Source organism: Cololabis saira, chromosome 21, assembly GCF_033807715.1.
Source record: "Cololabis saira isolate AMF1-May2022 chromosome 21, fColSai1.1, whole genome shotgun sequence".
NCBI classification, from domain to species: domain Eukaryota; kingdom Metazoa; phylum Chordata; class Actinopteri; order Beloniformes; family Belonidae; genus Cololabis; species Cololabis saira.
This window is the reverse complement of record NC_084607.1, coordinates 29,231,638-29,249,617: the sequence shown is the minus strand read 5'-3', so window position 1 is coordinate 29,249,617 and position 17,980 is coordinate 29,231,638. Positions and strand designations below refer to the sequence as shown.

Below are 17,980 nucleotides of genomic sequence, written 5' to 3'. Positions count from 1 at the left end.
AGATGACACGTATATAAAGCAGGTACTAGTGCAACCATCTCTGGCCTGTTAGTGAGCCTGACACAGAGAACATACAGCAAATATCTGCACCATTACTAACAAATACATGCATAGGAATGCTAATATTTGGATGTAAAAGAGATCTTAAACTGTCACCAATCAAATAAAATAAAAACACACGTACAAACAAGTGTAAAACATCTGTTACAACTCAGTCAGACAGGTCAATATGAATGTAAGAATCAAGGATGTTATACAGGCAGGTTCTGCCACCTACAAGGTAGATTTACATTTATTTTTTGTTTCATTAAGTAACTTAAGAAGAATAAACTTAAAGTTAGTAAATGAGAATCTATTTAAGCTAATTAATAAAAAAAAACCTCTTTGGCAGTAAGGTTCAACATGGTATTGGGAATTCATTCATCTGCTATAAATAACTGAGGCTCTCTTTTTAAAACTGAATTAACTATAACTAGAGCTCTGTACTCTGATACTACCATGATAGTAAAAAAGTAAAATCAATAGCTACATGTGTAGACTCTAAAAGCATTACATTGATTATTTCACACCAAAGCATGAAACGTAATGACATCAGTCTTTATAATTAAAACTGCAGTCAGAGCCGAGTGAGGAACTGGAACAAGAGCGTGACTCAGCAGCCATAGGTTCACAAAGGGGCCCCGGAGAGCAGACGAGCGTACCGTAGCCGTTACGTAACAGCTCAGTTAGGGCCCTCCGTCAGCACTAAGCAACTGATGCTGAACTGCTGATACAGAAAAAAGGAGTTTAAAAAAAAAAGAAGGTTAATGGGGGAGAGAGAGATTGACAAAAGAGGAGAGTGGATCCAGCTGACGGAGGTCCCCGAGGTCCAATTCAGTGGAGGGGAAGAGGTATACCAAACACTGAATCATGTTCTCAGCCATTCTCTAAATTGCTCACTACCTGAGACGCAGAGAGCTCAGGAACAGAGGACAAGCCGAAATTCAAACTCCCCACTCTCCTTTTTTTTTTTACCCTGATGAAAAATTGATTCCCACTTAAAAGAAAAACTGGTGCTGCTATAAATAGGAAGCCTGTACTCTTCTCTGAGTCCAGTTCTGCAGCTTGGAAAAATGCAAGCAGCTGGAGAATCTGCAGCTAGATTCATGAACCCTGATGCCAGCAAATAGAACATATTACTAACTCGCCGGCGCCTGTTGAACACCAACGCCTGCCTGCCCAGTCCAGGAAAGAGATAGTGATATTTCCACTGTGAAATCAGATCTCGGGAAGGGTATGCCATGACCCGCTAACAGCTGAGAGGCACACAGACGACAGCAGACACAACAGCCGAGCCCATATGCTGCCTCTGATCAGCCAGGCAGCGGGCCGACTGTGAGGGACCAGTCACCGCGCCAAAGGCCGCCCAGGCGTGCAGCAACTGACATGGCGCTGTGGATCTGTGTGAAAACTAACATATGCTTTAGATTTGTTGCTTGAATTTCAGTAAAATGTTATATATGCCCTAAAGGAATTAAAATTTTGCATTTAGAGTAGCAGAGAAAAGTGTGGTTGAAATCTCCAGAGATCTCCATTGGACTGTTGTGTTGGTAACCTGGCAACAAGGCAGCTGATGAAGTTACGAGCTGCTTTGGCAGGTAACACAGGTGAACTCTTTTGTTAGAAATCATGTACAAAAGCTCAAAGCTAACAGTTTAACAAATGTACCGCACAGATGCTGAGTAACGTGACCAATGATTAAAACTTGTGCTGTTAACAGAGACTGCTCTTGCTTTATTCTTACTACTCTCTCATTTTCTGTCTGCCTGTATTGTCCAGAAGCCTGTTTGAGACAAGCTGAACCCTCTTGCAGGCATTTCTCATTAAAACAGGGGTATTCCTGTTATTTTCAACGTGTCCTCATCAGCGGTCCAGTTTATTTGCAAAGATCATCTCATTCCTTATAAGAATGACTGTCTTCCTCCTTTCTCTGTCATATTTATAGACATAAAACCCCAACAGTGTTAAAGAAAATTAAAATAATTAAGTTCTTATTCTGTAGGAGCCTTTAAAATAAACACATGAAACTATACAGGACTGTCTCAGAAAATTTGAATATTGTGATAAAGTCCTTTATTTTCTGTAATGCAAAAATGTCATACATTCTAGATTCATTACAAATCAACTGAAATATTGCAAGACTTTTATTATTTTAATATTGCTGATCATGGCTTACAGCTTAAAAAAAACTCAAATATCCTATCTCAAAAAATTAGAATATTCTGGGAATCTTAATCTTAAACTGTAAGCCATAATCAACAATATTAAAATAATAAAAGGCTTGCAATATTTCAGTTGATTTGTAATGAATCCAGGATGTATGACATTTTTTTTTTTTTTTTTAAATTGCATTACAGAAAATAAAGAACTTTATCACAATATTCAATTTTCTGAGACAGTCCTGTATGTGCACAATATAAGCAAGAAATCCGTCTGTGCATGTTTGTTTGTCTGCCCTGCAGTGGATCCATTTTAAGACCAAACCTAGAGCAGAGAAACTGAGGAAGCAATATCTGAAAAGCCAAAATATGAAGATGTGAAGATGCATGTGAAGAAAGGAAGCTGCTGAACTATCTGCAGGACCAGTGAGTCAGGAAGGAGGAGAGCCACAGAGGCAGGGGGGGGAATAGAGGTGATGAAGATGGGACAGACGCTGAGCGGCACCAGAGCTGAAGTGGGCGGCAGGAGACAGACAGACGGACGGTCTCTTTGCTGTGGAAGAATGCTGAGGCTTTCTAACAGCTGAAGCTTATCTAGCAACACAAAGGCCTGCTTGTAGCCCCACCACTCGCCTGTGGCCCAGTGTGCAGCACCGCGGCCTGTCTGTGACTCACAACCTCACACACAGAAAGCTGTAACAATAAATGACTCGGCCCAACAGACTGAACGACTTCACACGGATGAAGTCATCAAATGGGAAGAGATTTAGACAATAAGTCAGCAAATGACAGAAATATCACAAATCTAATGGACTTCCTGGTAAGTAAATGATGAGTGATTGTGCTTTTCATATTATTTTCAAGCAGTTATTGAACATTTAAGTCAAATATTTACATCTCTTTTCTGTGAGAGACTGTTTAGTTAAAAGAGTAATTTATTTACTGATCCACTGACTCACCTGAACTTTGCTGCTGCTGAACATACTATTTTTAGGGAAATTCATGGTAAAGGTAAAGTTCAGCTAAGCTTTTTCTCCGGCAAATGATGTGAGTAGTAAGATACATTTATAAATACTTGGCATCCTATATAACGCAGGTACCTAACAAGCGGTTGCCTTGTCATTGTTTTTTTGTGTGATTTGTAGACAGTGCTACAGCCTTCATGAGCACCATTCTGGACAACATTAGCAGAAAGAAACACAGACTCCTCATACAACAGTTAGTCACCGTGTTGCACTGGGTTCTGTGATGGGACCAATATTTTTCAGTATTTGCCTCCATTATATACTATTATTGGGCAACAAGGCATACATATTCACTGCTATGCAGATGATACTCGACTATAACTATCCACATACACAGAGATTAGTACAGTCAGCAAGCATTTCTTAGTGACATACAAGCCTGGATATCTTGTAATTTGCTGTTATTAACCCTGACAGCTTCAGTAAGATATACCGTGTATTAAACATAAAGTAGCTTGGGTAACAATAATTTGCCATCTAGTACTACTGTAAGGAACTTTACCATTGTAATTATTATTATCAGCATTATTACTATTTCTGATTAAGCCCAGCAAGAGGTTATATTTTTCCCATTGTAGCTTATCTTCATTGGCTTCCCATGAAATACAGGATTGAATATGAAATCCATCATCATATATTAAGGGGATAGCTCCATCTTATCTTAAAGATCTCATAGTTCTACATTATCCTAACAGTTCTCAGACTGCAAGATCTCTTAGAGATCTTAGTTTCTAAAAGTAGATTGGGAGGCAAAGCTCTCAGTTATCAGGCTCTTCTCTTGTGGAACCAGCTCCCAGTTTGTGTGCTGGATACTGACACCTGCTTTACATTTTTACAAAATTAGGCTTAAACTTTCCTTTTTGATAAAGCTTATAGTTAGGGTGAACTGAGATGACGCTGAATGAACGGGTCAGTCCTTTAGTTATACCTCTATAGGGTTATTACGTTTGGGGACCTGCTATGATGCTATGATTTACTCCTCTTGTGAGCATGTACAATTATTATTATCATCAACTGTGCTGCAAGTAAACCTGGACTAATCCCTTTACGTCTGCTGGCACCTCTTTCCTGACGCCTCACCGTCCAACCATGGAAGACGACGGCCACCCTTCGTGGTGAAGGTTTGGTCCTGTTAATAAAACGTCTGTCCTCTCTCCTGCTCTAGCGCATGGCAGGGATCGGGGATTGAATTGGAAACATGATACAGTCACTTCAGTTTTTTAGATTCATTTGAATAAGATTAAACTGGAAGGAAGTGAATTATAACAAATTGGGTTTGATTTGAATATCTGATTGGATTGCACTTAACTGGACGGCACTGAACTTGTCTATTCTAGCGCCAGGAATCCTGGATCATATCCAGTAATCTATGTTTTCTCTTCTTAAAATGTGCTATTATTTTAGAAGCCTGAGAAGTACTGAATTAATTTAATGGCGAGAAAAAGCGAGGGAGCTGTGGGCGATGGTAGCCACGTCCAGCAAAAACCAGCCCTTATAAAAAGATTTTACGGGTTTACAACCGCAGCAACAACATTAACTTAAAGGAGACTCTTAGAAATCCATGGTGATCGCAACAGGACTTCGAAAAATCAAAATCGCCCCCCCCCAAAAGTCTGAAGTAAGAGCCCAGCCTGAGGGAAGCATTATATCACCTCTGCAGTGGATGTGGTGGAGCTCTGGGGGGCAGGGGGGTGTTAGAATACACAGGGCTTCTTAAGAGTGAACCAAGTGGGGGGAAATTGTCTCGCTGGTAGAAAATCAACACGCTCAGACACATGCTTTCAATTACTCTAAAGCAAGGGGGGCGATTAACAAGCTCTACGGCCAATTTTGAACAAAAAATAAATAAATAAATAAATAAGAATCCATGACACAATGGTATTAGAGAGAAACTGAAGAGGAAAATAGTGAGCTGCTGGAATGAGACTAAAATTCAAGCCATATGGGAAACTGCTGCGATCTATTCTTCCAGTTTAGTATTGACAAGTCCTCATAATCATTTTCACATGTGAAAGCAGCGCACTTTTCTACGATTTACTGTAATAACGTAGTAACATAGTTCATGACTTCTTCACGGTCGGTGTGAATGTTTCATCACGTCTTCTGGAAGTTAAACGGATAAGTGCAACCGTTCACGCTGCCCCCCGTCAACCAGAGTCTCTCAGGTGATAACCCACTTTCTATTTCTGGAAAACATGTCACTAAATGGGTCGGGATTGCAGAAAAACATCAAAGAGCAGCGTCGTCTCAACTAAAATTAGATTATGGGGGCAGACGCAACACGGTGATGAAAACCACTAGTATTAAATGTATAACATTGAAAGTTTTTAATCTTAAATAAGATAAAAAACTTGCCTATCCATAATAATACAAATACATTTAAATGTATAAAAATATTCAGGATTAAAGTTTGAGATAACGATATTAATGCTTTACCAATTTACTGAATACTTAAAATAGAAAAGGTGATCCCTTGTGGATTGGAAATCCTGAACATTCACTGCAAAACTGTATCGTTTCTGTTCATGTAACTCAAGTAAATCAAGTTTAAGGTTAAAAGATAAGTTGACAAAATAATTCCTCTTTCCCCTCCAGTGCTAAACAGAGGAGTCATGTCATCTATGTGATCAAACAAGCTCTGCCAGTAGGAGAATATGTCAAGACAAACAAACAGGTAGAGCTGCCTGAGCCTGAGGTGAGACACAAATCATAGGGGAGGTATAGATATGTAACCAGGGGGCACTAAGGAGAGCAGGTCTGGCAATGGTTAAAATATCTGCCAGTCATTCTGCGTGCTTTTGTGGTCGGGAGCCCCCCCCACCACTTTCCAAAAACAAACATTCATGTATATCAGATCTCACTTTCACACAAACTTTCATGCAAAGAACAGATGGTGAAAGATGAGAAAACTGCTTGCACACAAGTAAAATATCTGTTCATTATATTGAAATTAGAACAGATGTAAAGGTCAAATGTAAACCACGGAAACTCTTGAGGTTTAAGGTTAATCATGCTCCAGAGTGGGAAGTTTAAGATGTTTTCAAAACGAGCAGTTTTAGGTTCAAGCACTCACGTAGATGAGTCCAGAGTAATAGCGGTCCTTCAGGTTGTGCAGCACAGACGCCTCGTTCAGACACGTGAGTTCAGCCATGTCTTCCACCTTGCTAAACTTGGGTGGGTTCATCTTCTGGATGTCGTCCTTGTTGATCACCACCTTTTTTCCGTTCTCTGCCAGCTCCACGAGAACCTCTTCCCCGCGCTCCTCCCGGATGCTGGCGGCCTCAAAGCCATGGCGCTCCGACGGGACCCACACCAGCTTTTTGGCTGTCCAGTCGGCCTGCGTGGCCGGGTTGTAAACGACAGCCCGGTCCACAAACAGGTACCGCTCTGGGTCCTCTTGCCCACTCCGATGAGACATCTTACCTGGGATTTACCAGAGCAATGTGGCCACCTGCAACAGACAGGAATGCAGGGTTAGTAGTTTAGACATATCTGAGTTTACTTCTTATCCACTTCATGGTCACTGAAGAATAAATGATGTGCATCTTAAATGTATCTTAAGTGGTTTCACTCACACATTTGAATAAAGTTAAGATTTCATCTTTATCCAGTTATAGCTGCATTTATTTACTGTATATGCATATATAAATTACTTATATTATTCAACACTGAAGAATGAAAAAAATACAATAAAATAAAAAAAATAAATGCCACATTTGTGGTTGTTTTGGTTCTCCAGTCATGTATCCGGAAAAATGTATTTTCTTTTTAAAATTCATTTAGTGAGTCTTTGTGTTTGGGATTATTTTTGCATCATTTTGGGTTTCACTTTTATTGCTTCGAGTGTATTTTTTATCATGTGTCTTGTTTTGCATGTGTCATATTTCTTATTTTAGGGTTCATAGCTTTGTTTTGTTTTTCTTTTGTTCATTTTGGTTGTTTGTGTCTGTTGTTGGTCTTTTTCCATTTCTGTGCTTCTTCCCATGTAATAACTGTTGTTTGGTCAAAAAATATACAATAGAATGCACATACACATTACAGGTTCTAAACTCTCATCTAGAACCATCTGAAGACCAAGTCTGCACAAAATGTGATTGTTGAGATGATTGTTATATGTCCTTGTGAAGTGCAGACAGGTTTTTATATACATTTGTAGTGTAGGACTGACACCTCTTTGTAGCCCTTGTGTGTGTCTGAAATCATTTTGAACCCCATTTTTGATCATTTGTATGTATCTGCACTCATTCACCCTACATGTGCCTATTTTGAATTTCATTTTATTTGTAGCTGTTGGCATTTTGTGACTTTGTTTTTAAATCTCATTATGTAATTTCACTAGGTTTATTTAGCTTCTCGTGATGGCTATTTTATGACTTTCAGAGCTCTTCGTGCAGGATATATTAGGTCCATTCAATAATCTGTCCAGCACCAGACAACAGCTCGAATAACAGTTATAAAATCATGTGAGACACACGTCATGCAGGCAAAATACAGAGGGCACAGTCGACCCGATATCAAACAGTTGGAAGACATTTTTCTGACGGGTCTGGTCCTTTTTCTCATAATTTGCATGACTTAAAAACCACACAATCTTTGCTTGTTGCTGGACTCTCAGCAATGCGCATACTGCGTAGGCTCGGCGCTCTTGCAGCAGATCAAGCGGCTCTAAATTACGTCGGGATCGATTCATACAGATCCCACCTATAAATTCACCCCCCGCAAATACTGGGATACATAGAAAATGATCACTTTAACGTTAAAATAAACCTGCTCAGGTCCTGCTTTCGTGCATTGGGCTTATATGTGGACGTGCGCAGATGACGTCGCAGGCTGATTTAAAGTAGGTGACAGGAATGAGTCGGCCGTTACACGGCGGCTGCAGAAAAGGTATAGGTGCACTAAAAAGTTCAGAGACGGTATAATATTTATCAGAGGCAATAATGTTAGAGTCAGACCTTTTTGTTTTTACACCTTGAAAAAATGATGTTGGTAGACGGAGCTGACAACAAGCGAAGTAAGGCTGATTTATGGTTCCGCGTTGGCCTACGGCGTAGGGTTCGCGGCGACTCGCACCGTACGGTGCGTAGCTCTGCGTCGATTTAACGCGGAACCATAACTCAGGCTTGACAGTCACTCGGTCGCCCTAGTAAACCCTCATTATAAACACTTGCCCAGGTAAAAATATGTCAACAATGTAATTTATAATATACCAAAATGTTGCTTCTTCAGTAAAGAAAACAAAAAGCAAAATAGTGGTGAAAGTAAGTTGGTCCCTCCTGGACACTGGTCCCTTCATCTACTCCAGTGCGCTCCATCCTTCCGGCGCCCATAATAATCACCAGAATAATAATATTAACAGTCCTAAACCACTGACCTGATGTTGTCAGTGACTCTGCAGTCAGATCCTGTTCTCCGAGCTCCCCCTGATCGACCCTGTGTGCGGCTCCACGCGGCGGAGATGCAGGCATGTATGTGGGCTCCGGCGCGCTCCCGCAGCTGCTCGGGACTGGAGCTCCTCCTGGACGCGCAGTGGCCGCCGCGCGCTCCCGCCCGCCGCGCGCTCCCGCCCACCTAGATACCGATCATGCAGATCAATATTACCACATTACCACACTGCCGCGGGTGACTCAGCGGGAATCAAAATAGGAGCCCCTGCAAACTGATATCTCTGTCGGAGACCTTTTCTTGCATATAAACAAGGGACAGAAATAAGCATTGCAGCTTATACAGGACACGTTGCTGTTGGTAGATGTCCCTTTAAATCTATCACTCCAATATCTAGGAATCACCCACACCCCCGCTGGAAAAGCCTAGAAACAATTGGCCCCCACACTTTGCGGTCTTTTCCCACTCCTAGTTCATGATAGGCTGGAGGACACCAACACCTCAATTTATTTAAAACACGTAACATGCATGAAAAGAAAAAAATACTAAACTTTTTCTTGATTCAGAAAAAGAAAGAAAGAAAAAAAAGAGACCTTTGCTTTATTGATAAGTTTGAGCCAATTTCCATGCCATTAACTCCCCTGTATGTGTGAAAAACTGCAGCATTTGGAGCCCAATAACTCACACAAATGCAAAGCTTTAGGTTTAACAGTGAAGTTTTATTACAAATGGGGGAAGAGGGGGTGTCACAAAAGAGCAAATACAGCATTATTCCATAATTAAATATGCATCAACTTTAAAACTGAATTTTGGAGGCATTGTGTGTTGTGGGTATGTGGTTATGTACATGGTATTAATGGTAGATGCATCAGCGTCTTCCCCTCCAGGCCGCTCCACCCCTCTTCTTCCCCCCTCCTCCTCCTGCTCCTCCTAGGACAACTCCTCCTCCCGGTCCTCCTTTGACTTTTTTCCTCACTCCGCTCGCTTGTTCTGTGTCATCATCATCAGCATCTCTTCCTTTGGGTCTCCTCCTTTTCTCACCTTGCTCCTTCATTTCCTAAGGAAGAGAGTCAATCATTTTTAACATTCAAAGCCTTTTCTCCCCTGATTAGTCTCATAAATAACTGGCTTTCTTCAAGCTACACAGAGTTCTCTTCACCCTGTGCTTATGGAAATGCTCTTAACTTCCCCATTAAACAGTCCTTTAACTTCAAATTGGTGATTTCCTTCCATTTCAATAAATGTTTAAATTATCCCTGGTAGATGATAAATACAGCTTATAAAAGCTTCCTGGGAGTATTGTAGTTTCAGCAATCTCTTTGACTGTCTTCCTTTGCTGGATGCGGAGCAATAGTTTCTTTTATTAAATGTCGGCTGTATTTTTCACCATGGTGATGTTTATTTCACAAAATCAAAGCAAAATACATGTTTTGATTGACTTTTTTTCTTCACTTTTTGAAAAAAAGTTTTTTTCACATGTATTTTGTTAACTGCCCTGGTGGATTTCCTCACGAAGGAATCTTCCTGCCTAAATGAAGGTTAAATTAGATCAAAACTGAGAGAAAAAGAAGAATCGGTGCATTGAAAGACTCCGCACATTCCTCCTGCTCCCAGAGGTTTTACGAGAGTAAGAAACAGCCAGGTGCTGCTAATCAAATGCACCCGATAAACTGATCATCGTCTGACGTGCAGACCTTGATTTAAGTAGAAGGTTTTATTAGTTTGCTGGTCTAGAAAATCCAGGTGCATGCCTGTGCAATGCTCATCTTAAGCTACAGGCTTCACTTAGCATTAAATGTCAAAGTTAGTGTGGGTATCATTAAAAAACAAGTATAGCTTGATTGAAAGCCCTTCCAGGAGACAGTCTCTCATCTCTAAAGAGCTGCATTAGAATAAACAAATACTTTCTGAAATAAAGCTCATTGGACAGACAAGACCAAAGTGAAGAGGTTTGGCTTTAAACGCACAGAAATATATTTTGAGGAAACCAAACACAGCTTATCAGAGGGATCGTAAAGCACGGAGGTGGAGGGTTGATAGTCTGGGCTTGTCTTGTTGCTACATGACCTGGACAGCCTGCAGTCAGCTCTGATCTCGTCTGCACAGCAGAACAGTCTAGAGTCAAACGTGAATGTCCAAAATCTAAAGTTGGTCCATAACAGAGTCATAAAACAAGAAACTGAGCGCGAGTAAACCAACGAATATACAACAGATTGTCTTGCACGTTAAAGTTCAGACCCCAACCGGACTGAAATGCTGTGGAGGGACCTTGAGAGAGCGGTGCAGAAAGGAATATCTGCTAAAACTAATCCAACTAAAACACCATCTTTACCTACTTTTAAGACCTTGTAAAGACCAGATGATCCCGACATGAAAATCTTCAAATTTAAAGAGGGTGTACTTTTTATTTTGACATGACTTTATTTTAATCTCTTCTCAAATCCGTTGACCTTAATACTGGACCTTGCTGTTTATCCAATCTTAACCTATTCTGACATTTTTCTGTTACTTCAGGCGATCAACTCAGATGAGTTTTTTTGCCTTGGCTTTAAAATGAAAAAGGCAACATCTTGCATGATGGAAACAAGGAGGTTTCTTCACTGCTGACCATGAGTCACTTTTCTGTTAGAATCTCTTTGATAATTAAAGCAAATTTGTTTAATATGTTTGAGGTAATATCTAAATAGAAAAACTGAGAAAAGTGAGTGCTGACGACTTACCAGACGGGCAAATCTCTGAGCCTCGCTCACCCTCTCCACCAGCATCATCACCTCCTCTTCCTGCGTCGGAAACGCGGGAAGTTTCTTCCCGATTAAGCTCTCAATTCGCTGGAAAAGCTCCACATCATACCTTGGGTGACAGAGTTGTGTTACTTTATTACATTTAGCAATCACCGAGCGCACCATCGTAAAGCAACATTCAGCCATTCATACATTCAAAAGAAACCAATCATGTAAGCAAAAGATAAACAAGTTTTTCTTACTGGGTGACAAATGTGATGGATTTCCCAGAGCGCCCTGCTCTGGCTGTCCGGCCGACTCTGTGGATGTAGTCCTACGACAGATGGAGGAAATCATTCGAATCACAAAGAGTGAAAGAAACCCCTGAACCACCAGCAGCGTGCTTATCGGCTCTACGGTACCTTAGAATGAGTGGGGATGTCGTAATTGATGACGCAGTCAACGTGAGGGATGTCCAGTCCTCTGGACGCCACGTCAGTGGCCAGCAGCACCGACCGAGACTTGGACTTGAACTTGTTCAGCGCTCCGAGACGTTTATTCTTAGAAACAGATGGACACAGAGTGTTGAAGTGATGCAATGTCCTGCAAGCTTGAAAAAAAGGCAAATCCTGTCCTTTTACTCCAAAGTTGACACAGTTTCATGAGATCTTGATGAAAAGTTTGTGAACTGCTTTGGTCAAAACCCCTCAGGGTCAAAAGACCCCTTTTCATGGTTTCAGGCGCGGGCTCAGCCTCTCAACACTTTCACATCATCCAGCAAGAGAAACTGGATCAAAATAAACACAGGTTTAATCCTAATATAGGTCTGTTATGTCTCATTATCCTGCTAATTTGAACATCTCACTGAAAAACCCGACCCAAACAAAGTGTCAGGACAATGTTATGTCACTTTTTAATTTATTCATCCTACGTCTCCTTTAACAGAGTGCTTGAGTGTGTACGCAGAATATATGCAGTGGCATCATTACAATGAACAAGCAGAGATTTGTCTGCTTTTATAAACCTAAAACCAAACCAGTGACTTTTCTCTGCAGGAAAAAAGGGAACAACAATCACATTTCTTGGCACCAAACACTGATTTGAAAATAACATCATCCTACGCCAAGAATGCAGCTCAAAACACTGAGACAGCAAGTGTCATCGTGATGGACGATGAGTAAAAAGATCTTAATGTTTAGGTCGTTTTTACTGGAACATGTGAAACAGCGAGTTGCAGAACATCTGAATTCGTACCGAGGACGACTGCAAACTCCAACATCTCATACTGAGAGCTAAAACGACTGAGGTTTAGCAGAACAGTAGGTGAGGACTGGTGCTCTCCAGCTCTACCTGACTCATTTGTCCGTGAAGAGGGATGGCGGTGATGCCCAGGTTCCTCAGCAACAGCGCCACCCGCTGGGCGGTGTTGCACGTGCTGCAGAAAATGATGAAGGAGTTGCCGGCCAGCTCGTTCACGATGGACACCAGGTAACAGTCCTGCGGCAGAGCAGATCACTGTTTCAGATCCAAACTAACCCAGTACAAGCAGAACTCTGCAACAAACACTCGTGAACTCTACACCCTGAACCCACCTTGTACTTGGACGGTATGAAGACGTAGTACTGCTGCAGCTTTTCTACCGTGGTGTATTTTGTTGAAACTGCACACTTCACAGGATCTTTCAGAGCTGCCCTCTGTAGTTTCTGGACCTGATAGATAAAGAGAAAAAAAAATATTAGTGCCAGAGGATTTAGAGGAAGCTACAGGTTTTAATTATTTGATAAAGCGCTTATTTTTGTGAACAGGCTGCATGGAAATGTGCTCTGCTGCGTTTTCACTCTTACTTATGTCACAGCATATTTGCAAGCAATAAGGACTTTCTGAGAATAAAGTATGAATTTTGGAGGAAAAGAACGGAATATCGAGTTTGGAAGAAAAAAATAGAAGCCTGAGATCAGATCAAAATAATACAGTTAAAAATGGTAACATATCTCTGCAGGAAAGGCACTTGGAAATCAAATCCAAGCAGGACTTTAAGCACTGAGCGCTCCAGCTGATCAGAAGATCTGAGAAAGGTTTGCCTACCTTTTTGGTCATGGTGGCAGAGAACAAGAACGTGCGTCTTTCTCTGGGAATCACCTTCAGGATTTTATCCACCTGGGAAACGGACAAATACATTCTCAGGAAGGAAAATGGATCCACACAAGTGGGTACTTAGGTTTTTCCCACCGTATATGAGCATTGTGCAGAAAAGAAATCAGTATTTGATCTCGGCCACAAGACTGACGTGTGTGCGTGTGGATGAGTGAATGTGGCTCATGGTGTTAAGTTTTGAGCGGAGCTTTGAGTGGTCAACAAGACTAGATAAGTCCTATATAAATAGTCAATTCACGGTCCATTTACTCAAGATTCCACTGAATCTCTGCAAATATCTGAAGTACGGTCAGCAATTCGTTTGGCCCTGGAGTCCCTTCATTCTCCACTGGACGCATTTCAGAAGCAGAGCATCTTGTCTGACTGTACAAGCTACATTTAACTGATAAAAATCTTTTTTTCCATGGTATCTGTGGCAGGGTGCAGGATTGGGGCAGGGTCTGCAGGGGAGAGAGGGAGTGCGGGGGAGTGGTGCACAGGTGACGCGGCTGGAACAGTTGATGGTACACAGGTGTGTCTAATCACTCTCTGTGTATTTCAGTAGTGTGCAGGGCCTGGAGACGGGAAAAGAAGGAGGCAGAGCGGAGCTCTGCTGGAGGAAGAGAGCTGAGAGTGCTGTGTGCCTGGCTGAGACCGAGCATGTCTGATCAGTATAAATAAAAGACGAATTCTCCCCGAAACCCGGTGTCCGCTGTCCTGTCTGGTGACCCCGTAGCAGCGAGACGTGCTACAGTATCAAACTACAACATTGGCTTGGTCCTCCTGAAACTAACTGTGATGTCATGTAACACAGATCAACCCTGTCGTTCAACGTGAGAACACTCCCAGTGACCAGATTTCACCTGCAACTGAGGGTTAGGTCAGCGTACTGAAGTCATGTCAACTGTCATGCCCCGTGGTGGAGGGGTGATGGTCCGGGCTTATAACACTACCACAAGTACTCTAACCAGACACCCTGACTATGCACTGCAGGTTCTCTTCGCTGATCCTGAAACCCTGAAGAGTGTGCCGGCACTAAATAACCCAACACCGTTAGTGATGAAACGCTCCGGTGCAGCGGGATTGAGGAAACCACCAGCTCCGATTACCAACCTCAGTCTCAAAGTCCATGTTGAGGATTCTGTCGGCTTCATCCATGACGAGGAACTTCAGCGCTCGCAGGGTGAAGCCCTTCGTGTTCTCCAGGTGATCGATCAGCCTCCCGGGGGTGGCTGTGAATGCAATCGATTAGCCTTGTTACAAAAGTCGTTTATAATTCACAAAAACAGAAAAATGTGGCATTTCTAATCGCTTCTTGATGCGAGTAAACATTTGAGATTTTGATATTACCAAATCACGAGTCTGAAACAGCTGCAGTCAGTTTTCGTTTGTGTGGTGTAAAACATGAAAAAAGCACTATTTACCAGGAAATCTGTTCACATGTTCTGAATCAATTATAAATAAAAACTTTCAATTGATTTGACTCTTGGTGGTTTTAAATAAGGAAAACTGATTATTGGCATAAAATAAGTAAAAAATACCCAAATGAACTGAGGTTAAAACCAGTTGCAGCGTCAGACTCTGCAGCTGGATTTATATTTATATAATTTATTACTAATATATTTGCTTTAAAAAAAAAATTTAAGTAATTTTGACATTGTTTCAGTTTAAAACGAAAATTGTGGACCGATTAATGATGGACAAATTGTTTAAGATGCTTCATTGGTAATATGACAATTATTACCATCTGATTTTTGTTTTTATTTCAAATAGCATTTTGCTCAAGTAGAAGGAATATTTTCTCTTGTTTTCAGTCTTTATCTGCTAATAACTGTCTGATCTATGTCAGAAACAAAGCAGAAATATTTTACCACCATATATTAAAAAGATAGACATGTTTTTTTTTTGTTTATAACCACTCATCTCTAGTTAACGTGCATCTATAACATCTTACCTATAACGACATGGGGCTTTTTGGCTAAAACCAAGGACTGGGACATCATATCGATCCCGCCAACGACCACAGCTGCAACAGAGGTGAGAAAAGTTAAAATACAGAAGCATAAATAGTCCCTGCTCCGACTGCGGACCAGATAACATCTGTTCCACACATACCGCATTTGACGCCGATGCTGGAGCCCAGAGCCTCAAACTGCTCAGCGATCTGAAATGCCAGCTCTCTGGTGGGGGTCAGGACCAGAGTGTGGAGCCGCTGAGGGGAAGCCAGCAGCGACTGCAGGATGGGCAGAGCGAACGCGCCCGTCTTTCCTGATCCAGTCTCTGCCAGGCCAATGACATCCTTGCCTGCAGCGCAAAGAGAAAAGCACGAAATAAGCCACAGAGTCCTGTAGTTAGATATTACAAGGAGTTGAATTTACTAGGGACTTTATGAAGAATGTACTTGAGCTCTACTCTTTTGAATCCAGCACACTCATTTAACTGCGGATACAATCAAGTGATAAATACAACAGTGTTTCATGTTCCGAATCAGAAAAAAATACAGCGCATAGGCGATCATATAAGTGTAACTCTTCATAGAATAGCCATAATATTACAAAAACATACAATCCAGCAAACAGTTATCTAATAACAGCAGCTTGGAAGCACTTTTTTTTTTACACCAATATTTCTAACAGGCCCTATCCTTGAGTTAGGGCCTAAACTTTGAGATGAGGTATAAAATAGTCATAAAGAGAGAATGCAGCAATTTGCAGATCTGCAAAAAGCAGCTTCTACACATTTAGACACCATTTCGGAATGCTTTACCTAAGCATAAAATTGTGAATACTTATCTTATCCCGTAGAGTTCAAATGTATCATAAAAGGATTCCCTGAACCTGACCAAATCTTTGTGTGCATCAGACAAGGTTGAACATCGATGTTAGTTTCCAGTGTTTTGGGGGGTGCATGATTCTGTGTTGGAAATGACTGCATAGGCTATTCAATACTTCTGAAAATCCCTGTCTAAAAACACAATTTGATGTCATCCACAAATGCAGGTTAAATATATGTTGTGTAAAGAAGAAGCCACGTGTGAAACGATTTAAGTAAGACCTTAAATTGTAGTTAAAACGGACTGGGGGAAAGTTTAAAAAAAAAAGTCTGATGGCCAGACAAATAGAAATTTGAAATTCATATTGAAAATCATGGATGCTGCATCCTCCAGACTTAACCAGGTGATCAGAGCTCAGCCAAAGGGGCTGCATCTCTCATGGTATGCAGACATGTTAGTGGGAACAGAGTGGGAGGTTTGCACATCCGTAAATCGACTTTAAATGCCATTACAAAACCCCACGTGGCCTGTACAGAGAGAAAACTGCCAGTGAAGGAAAGTCTCACCTTGCAGGGCCACAGGTACAGCCTCGATCTGAATCTTTGTCGGACTTTTCCATCCCAGCTGATCACATGCCTCACACAGCACCTCAGTAACACCCTACCGGAGGAAGACGCATTTGTAAAATGGTTATGATTGCTACAAATGTACATCATCGGATTTAACACCGACTAGGAAGTAAACGTGTTTCAGTTAATACATCTAGTTTTATTAGTTTTACAAAATTCAAACAGTGTTGTTGCTGCGGTGAATGTTCTTAACGCCGCTTTTCTAACTAGATCTCTGGGATTTGAACCTACCAGGTCCTTAAAGGTCTTTGCTGCCTCCTGGGTTTCTCCGCTGTTAATTAACGTGTCATCATCTTCATCACCGGACTCCTCAGGAGTTATTATTGTGTTTTTCTCTTCGCTCTGCTCAGAGTCGTCCGCCATGCTTCCTCCCAACGTGTCGTCGGCACTGGAACGCGCAGACGCGGAAATTAGGCTAAAGTCGCAAGGAATCATGGGAACTGTAGTTTCGTAGAGACGACTCTCTTTCCCCTTGTGGCTAATATTGCTAAAGCGTAATAAATAAAATGAGTTTTCAGCTAAAAACGGATGGAATGGCCTTTAATATATCAATGAAGCCTCCCAGATATAAAATTACCTTGTTTATATGCATATCATTTGTTGTACCGCATCACAGTAAATACATCACAAACCCCTACATCACAATGCCTGCATTCAGGGCTTATCCATAACTTTGCGTGGTTTTCAAAAAATCATAAGTATTTAATTTAAGAGTACGCTTAAATAACAAAATGAAATAAAATGATAAAAGAGGTAAAATAATAAAAGCACAAGTTGTTAAAAAATAGAGTACTTAATTTAAAAGTATGCTTCAGTAAACAGTAATGTTTTTAGGCCTGATTTAAAGGATCTACAGTTGGAGCAGACCTCAGGTCTACAGGAAGTTTGTTCCACCGGTGAGGAGCAGAATAACTGAACGCTGCCTCACCTTGCTTGGTTCTGGTTCTTGGGAACCACAACAAACCAGATCCAGATGAACCTCAGGGGTCTGGGAGCTTCATAGGAACTAACAGATCAACCATGTATTTTGGTCCAAGACCATTCAGGTCTTTGTAGACCAGCAGTAAGATTTTAAACTCTATCCTTTGATTGAGCCAATGTAGTGATTTCATGACCG

The 17,980-nt window shown here is 41.3% G+C and overlaps 2 protein-coding genes across 3 annotated transcripts in view; both read right to left on the bottom strand.

Moving 5' to 3' along the window:
- Window positions 1–8,770, bottom strand: part of LOC133421757 (myosin-10) — an 80,460-nt gene extending 71,690 nt beyond the window's left edge. Inside the window, exons 1-2 of one of the 2 annotated variants that reach the window (XM_061711513.1) lie at window positions 8,598–8,770; window positions 6,297–6,674 (exon numbers count right to left, since the gene is read on the bottom strand). In XM_061711513.1, the coding sequence (XP_061567497.1) occupies window positions 6,297–6,641 (345 nt within the window). In that variant the 5' untranslated portion in view covers window positions 6,642–6,674; window positions 8,598–8,770. The remainder of the gene's footprint in view (window positions 1–6,296; window positions 6,675–8,597) is intronic. The other variant, XM_061711512.1, reaches the window with a different exon arrangement.
- Window positions 8,771–9,306: 536 nt separating this feature from the next.
- Window positions 9,307–17,265, bottom strand: ddx47 (DEAD (Asp-Glu-Ala-Asp) box polypeptide 47). The gene is made up of 12 exons (XM_061711514.1): window positions 17,095–17,265; window positions 16,801–16,894; window positions 15,577–15,765; window positions 15,416–15,487; window positions 14,575–14,693; window positions 13,414–13,485; window positions 12,921–13,037; window positions 12,679–12,825; window positions 11,751–11,888; window positions 11,592–11,662; window positions 11,329–11,458; window positions 9,307–9,665 (listed from the first exon to the last, which is right to left on the bottom strand). The coding sequence occupies exons 1-12, from the start codon at window positions 17,224–17,226 to the stop codon at window positions 9,477–9,479; spliced, it is 1,470 nt and encodes a 489-aa protein (XP_061567498.1). The 5' UTR covers window positions 17,227–17,265; the 3' UTR covers window positions 9,307–9,476.
- Between the last annotated feature and the right edge of the window lie 715 nt (window positions 17,266–17,980).

Excerpts from the sequence above, each read along its gene's own strand:
- ddx47 (XM_061711514.1), bottom strand. The coding sequence starts at position 17,226 with ATGGCGGACGACTCTGAGCAGAGCGAAGAGAAAAACACAATAATAACT. Across the intron at positions 16,895-17,094 it reads CAAAGACCTTTAAGGACCTG|GGTGTTACTGAGGTGCTGTG; the intron begins GTAGGTTCAAAT and ends TTCCTCCGGTAG. Across the intron at positions 13,486-14,574 it reads ACATGGACTTTGAGACTGAG|GTGGATAAAATCCTGAAGGT; the intron begins GTTGGTAATCGG and ends TCCGTTTCCCAG.